The sequence below is a fragment of the Sorex fumeus genome, unplaced genomic scaffold (genome assembly GCF_029834395.1).
Source record: "Sorex fumeus unplaced genomic scaffold, SorFum_2.1 ptg000072l, whole genome shotgun sequence".
NCBI classification, from domain to species: Eukaryota; Metazoa; Chordata; class Mammalia; order Eulipotyphla; family Soricidae; genus Sorex; species Sorex fumeus.
The window spans coordinates 43,936,119-43,953,844 of NW_026606129.1; the positions used below are offsets into that span (position 1 = coordinate 43,936,119).

Genomic DNA, 17,726 nt, shown 5'->3' on the forward strand with positions numbered 1-17,726 from the left:
ATATGTTATTATGTAATATATGAATATGAATAACATAATAATAAAGAAGACTTCCTTTAGACATGAATTATATTCCATTTCATAGTGGGAGGAGTGAAGGAAGGAAGATAAAGGCAGAAGTGGCATAAGGTCAGTGGGGGGTGGGGTCTTGAGTACTTTGGTGGGTGTGAAGATGCTGTAAACTTGAACATCAAAACCATGAAATTTAATACTACTGTAACAATGTTACCAAAATATAACAAAAATAGTATTTTTAGGGCTGAAGAGATAATACAGAAACTAAGTGCTTGCCTTGAACATCCGTGACACAGGTTTGATTCCAGGAATCACACATTCCCCCACAACCAATGTGAAGAGTTACCCTTGAGCATACAGCCAGGAGTAAGCCCTGAGCACAGTTGGGTTGGGCCCCAAAACCCAGCACCAAAGTCCCTGTGAAAGTGTACCCTTGGACCCTAGCATGGACCTAAAGGTGATTGAAAGACACTCAAAAAAAAAAAACAATATTCAATCCCATAATTATCAGAACACATGTCTTTTTCAACGACACAAGGTAGATCTTATTTGAAAGGCAAACCAGTACAAATTTTTTTGAAAAATACAATCAGGCCAGATAGATAACTCAATGGCTGAAACACATGATTTGCATGCAGGAGCCTCAAGTTTGATCTCTGGCATTACACCTTGTCCCTAATAACTACTAAGTAGCACCAGATATGGTGCCAGTGGAAGGGGGAGCAGGGGGGTAAGGTTTAAAAAAATAAACTGTTTTCAGATTGCATTGAAATCAAATTAGAAATCAATAATATGAAAATAAAAACCTTTCAAAATATAAAAATAAAATAATACATTCCTAAATAATAGATGGACTAACAAAGAAGCACCAAAAAAAAAAAAAAGAGATACAGAACTAAATTTAAAAAGATTTTTAGGGAAAGTGATCACTTTTACCAATTTCAAACTGTACTACAAAGAGGTAGTAATTAAAAGAGCATGGTAGGGGCCGGAGCAATAGCACAGCGGGTAGGGTGTTTGCCTTGCATGCGGCCGACCCAGGTTCGATCCCCGGCATCCCATATGGTCCCCCAAGCACCGCCAGGAGTAATTCCTGAGTGCAAAACCAGGAGTGACCACTGAGCATTGCTGAGTGTGACCCAAAAAGGCAAAAATAAATAAATAAATAAAAGAGCATGGTACTGGAATGAAGACCGACCTTCAAATAAAGGGTCAAAGTTGAATATCCTGAGACAGATCCTCAAGTATATGGTCAATTAATCTTCAATCTCGCACAAAATATGAAGTGGAGCAAGGAAATCTTCTTCAAAAAGTGGTGCTGGGAAAACTGGGTCAGTTACGTTAAACCATTCCTTCATCCAGTTTTTCTAACTACCACAATTAAATGATAACATCCTGTGTTTATCTTTTTTTGTCTGACTTAGCTGGAGCGATAGCACAGCGGGTAGGGCGTCTGCCTTGCACGCAGCCAACATGGCTGACCCGAGTTCAATTCCTCCGCCCCTCTCGGAGAGTCTGGCAAGCTACGGAGAGTATTCGATATGGCAGACACAGTAACAACAAAGTCTCCAATGGAGACGTTACTGGGCCCGCTCGAGCAAATCGACGATCAACGGGAGGGCCTTACTTTACTTTACTTTACTTTACTTCATTTAACAAAGTATCTCCCCATTCTATCCATGTTGCCATAAATTACACGATTCCTTATAGCTATGTAGTATTCCGTTATGTATATACCACCTCTTCATGATCGACTTATCTGCCATTGGATATCTACATTGATTTCATATATTAGCTATTGTACTGAGTGCTGCAATGAGTAATGGTGTGCATACATCCTTTTGAATGGTTTGAATGAATGTTTTTGAATAAACGTTTTTCTGTCCTGGAAAAAAACAAAGTGGAAAGGCTGGGTCAGTTCTGAGTTTACTGAGCACCATTCATACTTTTTACCAAAGGGGTCGGACCAGACTACATTCCTACTAGCAAGAAATGAGGGTTCCTTTTTCACCATATCCACACCAACACAGATTCGTCCTAGTATTTTTGATATATGCCATTATCACTGGTATAAGATGATATCTCATTGTCATCTTGACATGTATTTCCCTAATAATAAGTGATGATGAACAATTATTCATATTTTTGTTGGCCATTGTTAATCTTCCTCAGACAGTGCCTGTTCATTTCCTTCCCCCATTTTATATATATATATATATATTATGATTAATATCATAATATTATATCACATTACAACTAAGGGATGACTAAAGTAAATGTGAAGCGAATGAATCACCTGTACATAGGAAAGATAATAAAATTGTATATCTACTCTGGAAACAGTCTGGCAGTTTTATAAAATGCTCGGCAAGGGCTTAGCACATTAACAGTCGATTTGCTCGAGCGGGCCCAGTAACGTCTCCATTGGAGACTTTGTTGTTACTGTGTCTGGCATATCGAATACTCTCGGTAGCTTGCCGGGCTCTCCGAGAGGGGCGGAGGAATCGAACTCGGGTCTGCCATGTTGGCCGCGTGTAAGGCAAACGCCCTACCCGCTGTGCTATCGCTCCAGCCCTGGGAGGAAATTCTTCATGTAGGAAATTCTCCATTCTCTTAGATTTCTGTATGTCTTGTGAAGAGTCATCAACGGCTTTTGCTCCCATTTACTTGGTAATGGCTGCACAGGATACAACTTTGGAGAATATGCTATCTCTCCCCCAAGGAAGACTGCAAACTTCTTTATTGGCTATGGTGAGAAAGACGGATCTCTTTCCAGGAGTTGAGGTTGGTCAGGTTCTGGGTGTTTTCTAATCACGGAGCTCTTTGGTGGTGACATAAACCACGTTACTGTGAGTGTAGCACCACAGAGCTCCCCTGTGAGTTCAAAAAGCGTGGGAGTGAGACTCTTGCACTGGGTGGCCAAGAACTGCCTACCCAGTCTGACATACAGTGACAGGCGAACAGAGAACAAAGGCACAGGGGCCACAGGCTGGTTGATAATCAGGGACCATTTATTTCTCTTCTTTTTCTCCTTTCTCTCTTATAGTTTTATAGCAATCATGAAGGGTTGGGGGTACGAATAGGTGGGGTTGAACATTGTCATAACAACAAACAGATGTAAAGCCCCTCCTTCAGGGGAAGTTCTTCTAAGAGATTAACTCAGGGATAAATTCGCAGCTGGGGTTTCAGCACTCTCAATTACTAGGAGATCCGCTCAAGGGTGGGATTCCATCTAAAGGGTGTATTGCTTTCTCCTTCCTTCAGCTAGTAATCCACTTAAACAATTACATTGACAGGCCGGAGTGATAGCACAGCGGGTAGGGTGTTTGCCTTGCATGCGGCCAACCCGGGTTCGATCCCCGGCATCCCATATGGTCCCCCAAGCACCGCCAGGAGTAATTCCTGAGTGCAAAGCCAGGAGTAACCCCTGAGCATTGCTGGGTGTGACCCAAAAAAGAAAAAATTAATAAATAAAATAAATTGGTTTCTAAAAAAAAAAATTATATTAAATACTAATATTTCCAGTCATTTTGTATGAACGTAGTAAGAGATATATTAAGCTTAAAGGGTGGCTCTTCTTGAGGATACCTTGCTACACAATCCCAGACTACAGTTCTTAGGCCAGGTTAGTCTTTCCTAATCCCAGCAGGGTCCTTATTCAGTTACTTCTCTTTGGGTCATGACAGAGTTTGTTCCATGACCATGCTCTTAACTTATTATACTTCTTATGGCACTTAGCTTGTCCCTTTTCGATGCCAGGGTAGCTTACAGCTTGCCCTGGGTCTATCCAGTCCCTTTGTTAGGATCCTCCTTTTGGAATGTTAGAAATTAAGAGCAACTGAGGCTGAAGTCAGGTAAATATAATGGATGCCCAGGAATAAATATTATTCGGAGTTAATTAACTCTGATGTTACAAAAACATAGCATTAACTGTCTCCCTATGTTTATACAAAAAGGACATTGCTAAACCATGCAAAGGACATAAAGGAAAAAGAAAAGTAATATAGGATTACTAGTGCTGATGAAATTGGGTGTGTCTCAACCCGTGTTGGCGTGGATGTGGTGAGAAAGGGACTCTCCTTCACTGCTGGTGGGAATGCCGACTGGTTCAGCCCTTTTGGAAAACAGTATGGATGATTCTCAAAAAAATTAGAAATTGAGCTCCCATTTGACCCAACAATATCACTACTGGGAATATATCCCGGAGATGCAAAAAAGTACAGTCAAAATGACATCGGCACTTCTATGTTCATTGCTGCACTATTCACAATAGCCAAAATCTGCAAAAATCCTGAGTGCCCGAGAACAGATGACTGGTTAAGAAACTTTGGTACATCTACACAATGGAGTACTATGTAACAGTTAGAAAAGAAGAAGTCATGAAATTTACGTACAAGTGGTATCACATGGAAAGTATCATGCTAAGTAAAATGAGTCAGAAAGAGAGGGACAGACATAGAAAGATTGCATTCATCTGGGGAATATAAAGTAACAAATTGGGAGACTAACACCCAAGAATAGCCGAGATAAGTACCAGGAGGTTCACTCCATGGCTTGGAGGCCAGCCGCACATGCTGGGGGAAAAGGCAGCTCAGATAGAGATGGGAGCACCAAATAAAGGGTGTTGGGAGGATCCTCCCAGGATGGGAGATGCATGCTGAACGTGCACTATAGGCCGAACATGATTGCCACTCAATGCCTCTTTTGCAAACCACAGCACCCAAAAGGAGAGAGAGAACAAAGGGAATGCCCTGCCACAGAGGCAGGGTGGGATGGGGGGGATGGGAGTTGGGATGGATACTGGGATCAGTGGTGGTGGAGAATGGGCACTGGTGGAGGGATGGGTACTCAATCATTCAGTTATAACTGAAACCCAAGCACAAAAATTTGTAAGTCTACAACTGTACCTCATGGTGTTTCACTAATAAAAATTAAGAGAAAAATATTGGGTGTGCCTCAGGAACACTGTTGTGGGAGTAATTCAATAAACCTAAATTCCTGTGGGAGGAGCAAGGACAAACCAATGTTATGCAACCCCCGTGGGACCTGGGAGTCAAAGAGAGCCCATTCAAACAGAATCAAATGCTGTCTGCCACACCTTAGATGTGGCGATAGCACAGTGGTAGGGCGTTCACCTTACAAGTGGCCAACATGGCTGACCCGAGTTCGATTCCTCCACCCCTCTCGGAAAGCCCGGCAAGCTACCGAGAGTAATTGATATGCCAAACACAGTAACAACAAAAGTCTCCAATGGAGACGTTACTGGGCCCGCTCGAGCAAATCGACGATCAACGGGAGGGCCTTTACCTTTTACCTTTATACCTTGGATGTAACAGCTTTTATCTCTGACCCAGGAGCCATGAGTCTTCTGTCAGCATGGATAAAGCTGGAGCAGGTTCACATTCTAGCTTACAAGTAACTGAAACCTTTTAGTTCATAAAAAAAAAAAATCTAAGAGCTGGAGCAATATAGCACAGTGGATAAGGCATTTGCCTTGCACGCAGCCAACCTGGGTTGGATTTCCAGCATCCCATATGGTCCCCTGAGCACCGCCAAGAGTAACTCCTGAGTGCAGAGCCAGGAGTAGAACCCCTGTGCATCACCAGGTGTGACCCAAAAAGCAAAAATAAATAAATAAATAAATAAATAAATAATCTATGGTTAGTAACTGATAAGTATTTTCTTGTATGCCATCGTGCTTTAAGTATGCCATAATTTGTTAATGCATTTACATCTGACATTTCTGCTCATTTCATTACGATAAATATCAGGAGATAGGATGAGATTTGTGGCGAGACAGATGCTACTTAAAGGCATAAAACTGTAATAAACTGTCAATAAGCCCTCAAAATATAATGCACAATCCAGTGAATATGGACAGCAATATTGTACTATAATCACCCAAAGCGCTAAGAGGCAATGACTTAATCATTCTAGTCACCACAAAGCAACAATTATGCCCTGGTAGCCGTGTCTGAGAGGGCAGCTGCTCCCCAGTCTCACTAAGGGAATGCTTTCAGACACTGCCAATGTGGATACAGCACCTCATGTGATTTCTTGTTCCTCATACATGAAGACATGGCATGTGCTTGAGGGTTTATGCCTCATTCCTTTCCCATGAACTGTCTGTTCATAACTCTGACCTGTTTCTAGCAAGTCTCTAATATCTGTTGAGTTCTGGTTGTGCATTTCATGTTAGAAGGTATTCTCAACTAGCTATAATTCCTGCTTGCCTGTGGATATTTTTAAACAGTACACTGGAGTATAGCTGGAAGGTCTGTATGCACAACAGGGTATATGTCTGATGGGTTCTACTACAGGATTATTAGTCAAGATGTCAAGATGCAGTCAAGGATGTCTTAATGCCAGTCCTAGAGGGATGGGATGAATGTCCAAACTCAGCCCGGTAGGCAAATCAGGATGCCAGCAATCTACCAATCAGTAGCAGGAGAGAATTAAACCCTCAAGCTTTAGAAATCAAACCTTCATACAACCCTCTGTTGTTTCCCCCAAGCACCTCATTGCCCTCTTTTTCTATATCTGGAAACACTATATAACAATCTTTCCAGTTCACATCATGCAGAATATACTGAAAATCTCCTGCCAACAGTGTGTGTGTGTGTGTGTGTGTGTGTGTGTGTGTGTGTGTGTGTGTGTGTGTTGGGGGGGTTGGGGGAAGGTATCCTGCAAGGTCTGAAGGAAAGCAAGAAATCAAAAATCCATGCAGCCTTCCCTTCAATCTTTACACTTTGAGCTTCACCTCCCTCTGATCACCAAAATGTCCAGTACCTGCACTTCCTGACTTTTTCAGAGTTCCACCATGCCACAACCACTAGCTACTTGTGGATAACTGGGAGTTTGGCAATGTTCTAAGTCAGCAAATACTCATCAGCAGCTTGGCAGATTCCAAAATTCAGGCAGCAACAACGCTTGCCTGCCTTAGCCATCTTCCCCCCTCCCTTTGCCTCATAGCTTTGCGCCTTTTCAACCGCTTCACTCATAGTTTCACAGAGAATCAAAGAGCATGTTCAAGCAGAAGACGCTGATCTTCGTTTCTTCAGTGGCAGGTCCTCCTCCATCTGTTCCTTTGCTCCTCCTGGAACCCCAGCACTTTGCACGTGAGGTCTCCTGAATCTCCGCTCCCTCTTGCCTACGGTTTCACACGGATTCCCCGTGTCTTTGTACTGGGATCTGTGCTTCAATGCGCCCTTTCATATCCGCTTTCAAAGCTCCCAGCCTGTCCCCAGCAGAGGCCATTTTCTTTCAGTTCTTCTGCTGAGTTTCCAAAAACTGCCTCTCCATAGAGTTTTCATTACTTGTTTGCTAAAGAAATCTGTCTCTTCCATTAGTTCTGCCTCTGTAAGACTTGTCTGCTCTCGTGGTTCTTCTTTCAAGCCCGGTGTCTTTCCACGGATATAACGAACCTCTGCTGGCTCAGCACTTTGTCGCCTGTCCCCAACCAGTGAGGGAGCAGGTGGAGACAGAAGGCTGCTCTCTCGGGAGCAGAAAGCAAGGAAACCCCCAGCTGCCTCACACTCTCAGGCAGTCCTCCTGCAGAGCTCCTGGAAATAGGAGTGCTGCCCCTCTCCCCCACACACAAAACTACCCTCTCCTCACCCCATCTCACTCCTCCTGTGTGTGTTGCTCACCGAGAGGCTCTCAAGTAGAGGCTCTCAAACTCTTCTGGCCTAACTCCCCTTTTCAGAAAAAAAAATCACTCAGCAACCCCCACCAGTTGACCCCTTTTCAACTGAAAAAATATTTTTTTCTTCTATCATGAGTATATAGTACTGTAGCACTGTCCTGCACTGTCCTCCCGTTGTTCATCAATTTGCTCGAGCACGCACAAGTAACATCTCCATTGCAAGACTTGTTGTTACTATTTTTGGAATATCAAATACGCCATGGGGAGCTTGTCAAGCAAGCTCTTCCCTATGGGCAGGATACTCTAGGTAGCTTTCCGGGCTCTCTGAGATATTATGAGTATATAGGTTTATAAAATAGGCTTACAAATAGCCAGAAACTGGAAGAAACCTGAATGCCCAAGAACAGATGACTGGTTAAAGAAACTTTGGTACATCTACACAATGGAGTACTATGTAACTGTTAGAAAAGATGAAGTCATGAAATTTACATACAAGTGGTACAATATGGAAAGTATCATGCTAAGCGAAATGAGTCAGAAAGAGAGGGATAGACATAGAAAGATTGCATTCATCTGGGGGATATAAAGTAACAAAGTATGAGATTAATACCCAAGAATAGCTGAGATCAGCACCAGGAGGATTACTCCATAACTTAGAGGCCAGCCGGGTATCCTAGAGGAAAGGGCAGTTCAGATAGAGAAGGGAGCACCAAATAAAGGATGTTTGGAGGATCCTCCCAGGAGGGGAGATGCATGTCGAAAGTAGACTATGGACTGAACATGTTTGCCACTCAATGCCTCTTTTGCAGACCACAACACCCAAACGGAGAGAGAGAACACAGGGGATTGCCCTGCCACAGAGGCAGGGGGGGATGGGGGGATGGGGGTGGGAGGGATATTATCCATGGTGGTGAAAAACGGGCACTGGTGGAGGGATGGGTATCTGATCATTGTATAATTGAAACCCAAGCACAAAAAAAATTGTAAATCTACAACTGTAAAAAAATAAATAAATAAAAATAAAAAAATAAAAAAATAGGCTTACAAATCAAACATTTTCTGATAATAAATCATAAAGACTTCATTTCACATTTTGCATGACTTCCACCCCTCTCCCAATAGTTATATGGTCTCATATGGGATTGCAAGTTCTGTTTAAGAAGCTCGGCCTGAGAGAGAGAGAGAGAGAGAGAGAGAGAGAGAGAGAGAGAGAGAGAGAGAGCAAAGTAGAAGTAGGATCAGATATGCATTCAGATCACAGTCTTGCCATCACAGCAATTGAATGGGAAGACCAAATGCACTGAGTCCAGGCTCTGACAGTCTGAGTGGTTTAATTCGTTGAGTTTCTGGAGTTGAGGTTGAGGGGGAGCACGTGGGATAGGTAGGCACATTGTAATCAGACCCAGAGTTTCTGGAGTTGAGGTTATGGGGAAGCGCGTGGGGTAGGTGGGCACATGTGATCAGACCCAGAGTCTCACACAAGCAAGACACGCACACCACCAACAAGCTACATTCAAGTTTCCACACGGGATTTTTAACAGGCAGGATGATTCTCAGAAAAAATAAACCCCTCAGCTGAAAAGAAACCTAAGTGATCTAAGGAAGGCAGCCATACAAACACCCCAATGAAGCGCTGAGGTGAGTATGGAAGGACCAGCGTGTTCCAAAGTGACAGAAAGGCCATGTCTGGAATGGCGACAGAACACAGGAGAGTGACAAAGATGAGGGCAAAGAGGTGGCACAGACTCAGTGAGGTCAGTGGTGAAAGCTGTGGGAAGGGGCAGGGGTCTGGCTGCCGCAACACAAGTGTCCCTGGAGGAGGAGGACGGGGGGCAGAAGACAAATGCCAGTCCCCCACTGTGTCAAGGATTACATGGCAGCCAGACGGGGAGACTAAGAAAGGATAGAAAGGCAGTGTTGAGATCTAGGGCCTGGTGAAAATAAAGGCAGACAGAAGAGGGAACTAGAGGCGGGAAAATGGTCGTGAATCTTTCAAAATAAACAGGAGCAGCCCCTGTTTCTGGCCCTAAAGACCTGACCTCGAAAGGGAGAGAACCATCTAAAGTAACTTAAAATAGACCAACACATGAAATATCAGCTTTCGAGACACAGGAGAGAAAACAGCAAAGGACAGTGGTCCCTAAACAATGGGAAATGTAGGAAGCGAGGTAGGAGCATCCACTATATTTTCTCTGATATGTGGTGAAAGCAAGCATCAAGGAGGCATCCAACAGCACCCTTAAGAGGGTGAGTCCAAGCCATCGTTCCCCCATGCTGAGGAATGGCTAGTGCACACAGCCTGCCTCCCTATCAGTGAGAAAAGAGATGGACAGGGAATGTGGTTCAAAAGGTCTTGACATGTGTGAAGCCCCAGATTTGATCCCCCATACCACATGATCCCTGAGTGGTACCAGTACATCCTCCCCACCATCACCCTTTCCAGAACTACCAGGTATGCCCCTCACAACTAGAGACAACAGAAAATACACATACCACTGCACTCAAGATTAGCACTAACACGAGCATTTATAATTCATTTGACAATGGGAACCCTAACTTTGACCCCTGACTCAGCTAAATGGTGCCTCGCACCCCTTAAAGAAACCTCTATTATTCATATTAGTAGCCCTGTACCACAAAATAACAACAAAATGTGCTCAATGATCAGTACCAGAATTTTTGTATGTCAGCAAAAATTTATGGAAAACCAATTTTCTCTCATATAAATATACAATTTCCACAATTTTACAGGCTGACCCACAAATTCTAAAACATTTACACTTTGACTGCTTGCAAGGAAAGGTTTGGGAGTCTCCTAGTCCAGATTCATCTCAGCAAATCGGGTCTCTTCTGTAGCTACAAAAAGCAGAGGGCCAGATTAAGAAATAGGTACAAAGCCCTACTTCCAAGATCCCTCTGGATCTCAGACAGTTCAGAAGACCTTAATTAGAAAGCATCTCAGTGACGAAACATATAGAACAGATCCTCCTTTGAGAGGAAGGAAGGGAACCCATAGAAACTCCTCCCTGCTGAGAACTAATCTATACACCACTACCCCATCCCCAAATCCAAGTCTGCTCTGTCTCCTCCTCTCCCTTCCCTGGCTATTCAGCTTTCAGTGACTTGCTCCAGAGCCCCAGGACCATGAAAAATACGACCCGGTTACTGATCCAAGAATTCCTCCCAAAGACACAAACCAAACATGATGTCAACCCCGTTGGCTTGTCCTCAGATCTAGGCAACTCCAGCTCTTTCCCACCACCCTGCCTCTGTTCCACGGGCCTCCTCTCAGTCCTCAAGCTTCCCCACTGAGCTTATGAGTAAAATATACACCCTAGGCAAGATCGAGGAAAAAAAAATCAACACCAAATAAAGGCCAAGGAATACCAATCACTAAACTAATAAGACACCAAACTAAAGGGTCAGTGAAAATCATACCTTGCTTGGCAGCTGAACAGTAACATCTCCTGGTTGTGAACCAAAACATATAAAAGAACCAGAAAGGCTTTTGCTCGAATGGCAGTTGAGGGGCTGTCCAGTAAACGGATGATCGTAGAGACAAAATCCTGAGGAAGACATTAAGAAAATTTTTGAGCAAACACGAAATAAACAGGACAATCACTCTACAGTTAGTGGAAAAACCTAAATAGTGGATAACCACCAGATGGCAGAAAATAAAATACCAGATGCTATTCTTGCATTCCTAATTTGTGCTGGACTCTAAACTAAACTTTTAATATGTTTTTAATATCTAGAGGGTGAAATCAGTTAGGTAAAGTGGTCTAATGAATTGTGGCAGTAGGATATGTTGATAGTATATATTCTGAAGAGGTGCAAATATATATATATATATATATATATATCTAATATATAGCTGTATAATCATAACAATACATCAGTAAAAATATATGCTAAATTTTCAATAATCATTAATATTATTTGACTTACAATTGGAACTTAGCCACTAAAAATTGGCAACATTATCCCCATGTTTAATAAGGAGAAAAAATTTTTTTTATTTTTAAAAGTACTTTAAGCAGGGCCGGAGTGATAGCACAGTGGGTAAGGAGTTTGCCTTGCACGCAGCCAACCAGGGTTCAATCCCCGGCATCCCATATGGTCCCCTGAGCACTGCCAGGAGTAATTCCTGAGTGCAAAGCCAGGAGTAACTCCTGAGCACTGCTGGGTGTAACCCAAAAAGGAAAAAACAGTACTTTGAGCAAATTCACAGTTGTGGATTCAAATTCAAGTCAATAAAGTCTTTCAATAATAAATTCTACCTTTTTACCACTCAACCATAGCTCTGAAAGTGAGACAGTAAATAATGAGAACAACCAGTAAGTCACCATTGCACATGGTATTATACTCAGAGCAAACTCATATGTATGGAGATCATATATCTAGTCTACATAACATAAAATAAAAACAATACTCAATCTATGACACAAAAGAAAACCTATTTGCTTAGAACATCAATTAAAGGTATAATACAATATGCATAGTTAATAAATATTAGCTAGTATTATGACTTTCTCTTTTAACAGATTCTATTTCATCACCGGTGCTTACAGATAAGCAAAAAGAGTAACAGAAAGATAACTACAGAAAAAGTTAGATACCAGTAGGCAGAAATGCAAAATGACATTGTTTGCAAAATGGTGATAGAGAGAGGAAACAGAAAGGATCTATACCCTGAGCAGAGGTAAAAACCTAGCAGAGAGACTATGTGTCTAAAGCAGACTTAAAAATCTCCATTTGTGCCGCAAGACTGTTGTCTTGATGGATGCTGTGTTGACAGAAAAAAAGAATTTATACTGTATATATATATATATACTTTTGTTTAAGGATGGGAATGTGTCCATAAATGTATTGGATATACACACATATATTTATAAACATATACACATGTATATGCATATGTACCCAGCCACTCCATCTAGTCTCTGATCCAGATAAATTAATTCATCACCTGATGTGAAAAAAAATCAATACAAGGTATTGCTGAGTAATGAATGTTTCTACATTTCCAGAACACTGACAGTAGATAATCTATATCCACAACTGTGATAATTCTCTGTGATTCAAAGACCATAATCTGTTTCCCACATCAATGGACTACCACCACCATCATGCACCTATAGTGCTCAAACCATTCAAATTTCTACTAGAGAGAGACTGAAAGACTTTCAGGTTTAAGAATACTAAATAAATATAATGAGTGATCCTATTCAAACTCTGAATGATTTATTTCCAATTTAAGGGAAAAAAATCTTACTAGTACAACTGAAACTGTCCTAGACCCTGTGTAGGCACCATAGGTAATAATGTTAAATCTGTGTTAATTTCTTGATGTTCAAATACAGAACTGGTTTTTAGGGAATATTCAGGGGAGTCATTAGAGGTAGAGGAGCAACATGAGTACATTTTCTTCATTCGGCGGGGGAGGGAGGGATAGAAAACAGCAAGTATGGTAAAGTACTATTTGGTGACTGTGTATAAAAGGCATATTTTAGCTCTTTGTATAGCACATTAAAAACTAACTCCGTGGCTATCTGAAATGTGATATTCCTGCACTGAGAATCTTTAACCCAAAAGGCAAACTTAGATACTGAACAACCTAAGACATCCCTTGTCTTCCTCCCCCATGTCCAAGGAATGTCCAATTTCTTGGAGAGCAACACACCCATTATTACTACCTTATTTTAATGCAACAGAATGTCTGTGTCAGATAATGCCTAACTCTCCTTTCTTCCACCTACTCAAGTAGCATTCACTGAGATCTTCTATAAGAGCAAATGTAATTTTTTCCTTTTATAATATTCCCAGTAGTACTCAAAGTTAGCTGAATTTTAAATTCTGTAACATGTGCCCCCCACGAGCAGCTCTCCAGCATGGCCTCAGCCCCAGAAGCACAAGGACTTAATGCAGAAACCAGCACCTTGGAGCAGAAAAGTGAAAGGACTATGCGTTAATCCAGGCCATCATGTCTGTCCAGAGGGGAAAGGGTGTTGCCCCATTCGCCCTCTCCTCTCTGGAAAGAAAGATGGCGGCCACATGGGAGCCTTGTGGACAGCAGGTATGGGCCGGGGGTGTGGGGGCGACTAAAACCTCATGGGAAGGGGGGCGTTTCGGTCCGCCCTTCACGCCCTACCAAGGCCACCAGTTGACCCCCACGAGTGGCTCTCCAGCACGGCCACGACTCCAGAACACAGAAACCAATTTCTTAACTATCTGACTTTCAGTAGAAATACTTCCAGGGTCAATAGGTAAAATAGCAGAAATCCAAAACCAACATTTAATTCTTGAACCCAGCTGTAGAAAGCAAATCACTTCACAATGCTTTTTCAGCATGTCTGATTTGGGGGGGGGGGGGGGGGTAAACTCTAAATAATAGTGTTGAATCTTTTATTGAAACAGTGAATCTAATCAAAGCAGATAGAGTGTTAACTAGAATTCATCTGCCTCACAGGGACTGGGAGGGGTGGTGGGTGGGGTTTTATTGGGGTTCTTCATGGTAAAAAATAAGTATTGGTAAAGGGAAATGTGTTTGATATTTGCATGACTGAGACCTAAACCTGAAAGCTTTGTAACCTTTCCCACAGTGATTCAATAAATAAATAAATTAATTTAAAAAAAAATAAATTCTGTAACATGACATACAGAGCATTAGAGCTGACCCCTGTTCCATCCCCATCACCATATATGATCCCCCTAAGCAGCACCAGAATTACCCCCTGAGCACAGAGCAAGGGATTTTAAGCATACTTCCAGATGAAGAGGAAAGGGAAGGAGGGTGGAAGGGAGGAAGTTATGCTAAAATATAATTGGTGCTTTCTCTTTTCTGATTAAGTGACTAAAGCAGAAAAACTTCATAGTTTTTTTTTACTGTGTTATGAAAAAATAATTTTACTGATAAGAACCAAAAATAGGGGCGAAAATTGAGAAAAACCTAGAAAAAGAAATGTACACTTTACAGAAACACTGAATAATCATGCACACCTTACGGAAACATTGGATAATGATCTAACACTTTTTAGGATGGTGTGGTGGTATACATATACAGAAAAACAATCTGAATTTGAATTTGCAAACAAATGTCACATTCCTTGTCAAAATCAGCTGATTCCACTTCCTGGACTTTAAGAATAAAGATAATTACACTAAAACATTTCATAAACATTGATCTTAATTAAAGGCTATTACCCAGCTACATACCAAAAAACAACATAAAGCGCAGAGTAGCAATGTTTTTGAAAGTGGAATGAAAATGTTAAATAAAATAATAGGAATAGGGAAAAATCACCTGTATATTCAAGACTTTAGCAAATAAAAAAGATAAAGGACAGACTATTCATTTAATATCCTTAGTTTACTACAAGTCTCCAAAGACACTGCTAAAATTTTAAATAAGGAAAGAAACTGTTATGATACTATACATCTGTCAAAATAATTACATAACCTTGGAAAAAGTATTTGAAATATTTGAAACCTTTGGCAAAGAATCAATACCTTATAGAAAATTTATGAACACTCAAGTTTAAAATAACTACTTGAACAAACAAACTGAGAAAATGAAGTCTATACTGCCTACAAGCAAATAAATTATATGCCCTCACTAGTCAAAGAAATGCAAACTTAGGAATCCAGATTCTGACACAGAAGAAACTTATCCAAGCTGATATACAAATGAGTTTTCATGTACAATGTTCAGGATACTATTGTTCCAAAGACAAAAATAAAACCAGAGAGCAATTTTTCTTTATTTTTATGCCACACTTGGTGGTGCTCGGGGCTTACTCCTGGCTCTCTGCTCAGTGATCATTCCTGGTGGGTCCCAAGGGGTCATATGTGGTGCAGGGGAGAAAACCAGAGTCAGGTACGTGCAAGGCAAAAATGCTACCTGCTCTAGGCCAGAGCGATAGTATGGTGCGTCAGGTGTTCAATCCCTGGCATCCCATGTGGTCCCCCAAGCATCGCCAGGATAGTTCCTGAGTGCAGAGCAGGAGTAATCCCTGAGCACTCCTGGGTGTGACCCAAAAAGAAAAGATAACAACAACAAAAAATGCTACCTGCTGTGCTTTCACTCTGGCACAACAGAAACCAAACTTACCTAAAAACTGAATATCCGTTAAGGAAATAACAATTGTGATAGGCTCAAAATTTACCTTCTATTCACTTTTACCTTATTTCATGTCAAACACTGCTGAATCATGTGGCAAGGTGTAGGGCATGGAGGGATAGTGAGGGAAACAGGGAGAAATGAAAGCATGACTCTCAGATCCAGGCTAGAAAAATACTTATGTCTTCTTCCTGGGCCTGGGAAACAGGTATGAGAAATATCTCGCAACATGAAGGGGAAGCAACAGCAGCATGGAGAGGTTCAAATGGAAACTAATGGGGCCATCGGACCCCTGAAGTCCCAGAGAATAGCTAGCACCAATGTGTCAATGATTGGGAAAAAAAAAACTAGAAAGGTTCACTAATAAGTGTTAATGAGATCTATTGAATTTCTTTCACTACTTCTACTACCCAGCTGTCGCCACACTCCAGGATGCTTTCCAGACCCGCGCGGCCGCGAAGTGGCCGCATGACACATCATAAGACACTAAATACCCATCTTCCGGAATTGTCGTACCGTATTTGGTAGGGTTCAAATATGGTAACACCTACAAGGGTGATTAGAGGTCGCCCCAAAAGCCTCTATCCCTCTCGGAAAGACTGGAAAGCTACCGAGAAGAGCCTGGCAAGCTATCCGTTGTGTATTCGACATGCCAAAACCAGTAACTACAACTGGTCTCATTCACCTGACCCTGAAGGCTTCACCGACATGGCAGCACTGAGAAGGATGAGAAAGGAGAGGCCGACAAAATCTCAAGGCCGACCTAGGCTGCCACAAAGAAGGAAGACAAAAATGATCATCTGTACTTTCTTTTTTTTTTTCCCCTTTATTTTATTTTATTTTTTTAAAGTTGTAGATTTACAATTTTTTGTGCTTTGGTTTCAATTATACAATGATCAGATACCCATCCCTCCACCAGTGCCCATTTTCCACCACCATGGATAATATCCCTCCCACCCCCATCCCCCCATCCCCCCTGTCTCTGTGGCAGGGCAATCCCCTGTGTTCTCTCTCTCCTTTTGGGTGTTGTGGTCTGCAAAAGAGGCATTGAGTGGCAAACATGTTCAGTCCATAGTCTACTTTCGACATGCATCTCCCCTCCTGGGAGGATCCTCCAAACATCCTTTATTTGGTGCTACCTTCTCTATCTGAACAGCCCTTTCCTCTAGGATACCCGGCTGGCCTCTAAGTTATGGAGTAATCCTCCTGGTGCTGATCTCAGCTATTCTTGGGTATTAATCTCATACTTTGTTACTTTATATCCCCCAGATGAATGCAATCTTTCTATGTCTATCCCTCTCTTTCTGACTCATTTCGCTTAGCATGATACTTTCCATATTGTACCACTTGTATGTAAATTTCATGACTTCATCTTTTCTAAGAGCTACATAGTACTCCATTGTGTAGATGTACCAAAGTTTCTTTAACCAGTCATCTGTTCTTGGGCATTCAGGTTTCTTCCAGTTTCTGGCTATTGTAAAGAGTGCTGCAATGAACAAACAAGTGCAGATGTCACTTCGACTATACATTTTTGCCTCTCTGGGATATATTCCCAGGAGTGGTATTGCTGGGTCAAATGGGAGCTCAATTTCTAATTTTTTGAGAATCGTCCATACTGTTTTCCAGAAGGGCTGAACCAGTAGACATTCCCACCAACAGTGAAGGAGTGTCCCTTTCTCGCCACATCCACGCCAGCATCGGTTGCTTTTGTTCTTTTGAATGTGGGCCAGTCTCTGAGGTGTGAGATGGTATCTCATTGTGGTTTTGATCTGCATCTCCCTGATGATTAATGATGTAGAGCATTTTCTCATGTGCTTTTGCCATTCGGATTTCTTCTTTGAGAAAGTTTCTGTTCATTTCATTGCCCCATTTTTGGATGGGGTTGGATGTTTTCTTCTTGTGGAGTTTAACCAGTATTTTGTATATCCTGGATATCAACCCCTTGTC

The 17,726-nt window shown here is 41.9% G+C and overlaps 1 protein-coding gene across 1 annotated transcript in view; it reads right to left on the minus strand.

Moving 5' to 3' along the window:
* ULK4 (unc-51 like kinase 4) overlaps positions 1 to 17,726 on the minus strand; it is a 583,905-nt gene that overhangs the window by 413,716 nt on the left and 152,463 nt on the right. The window contains exon 22 of the mRNA XM_056128948.1: positions 11,099 to 11,226. Coding sequence (XP_055984923.1) covers positions 11,099 to 11,226 — 128 coding nt within the window. The remainder of the gene's footprint in view (positions 1 to 11,098; positions 11,227 to 17,726) is intronic.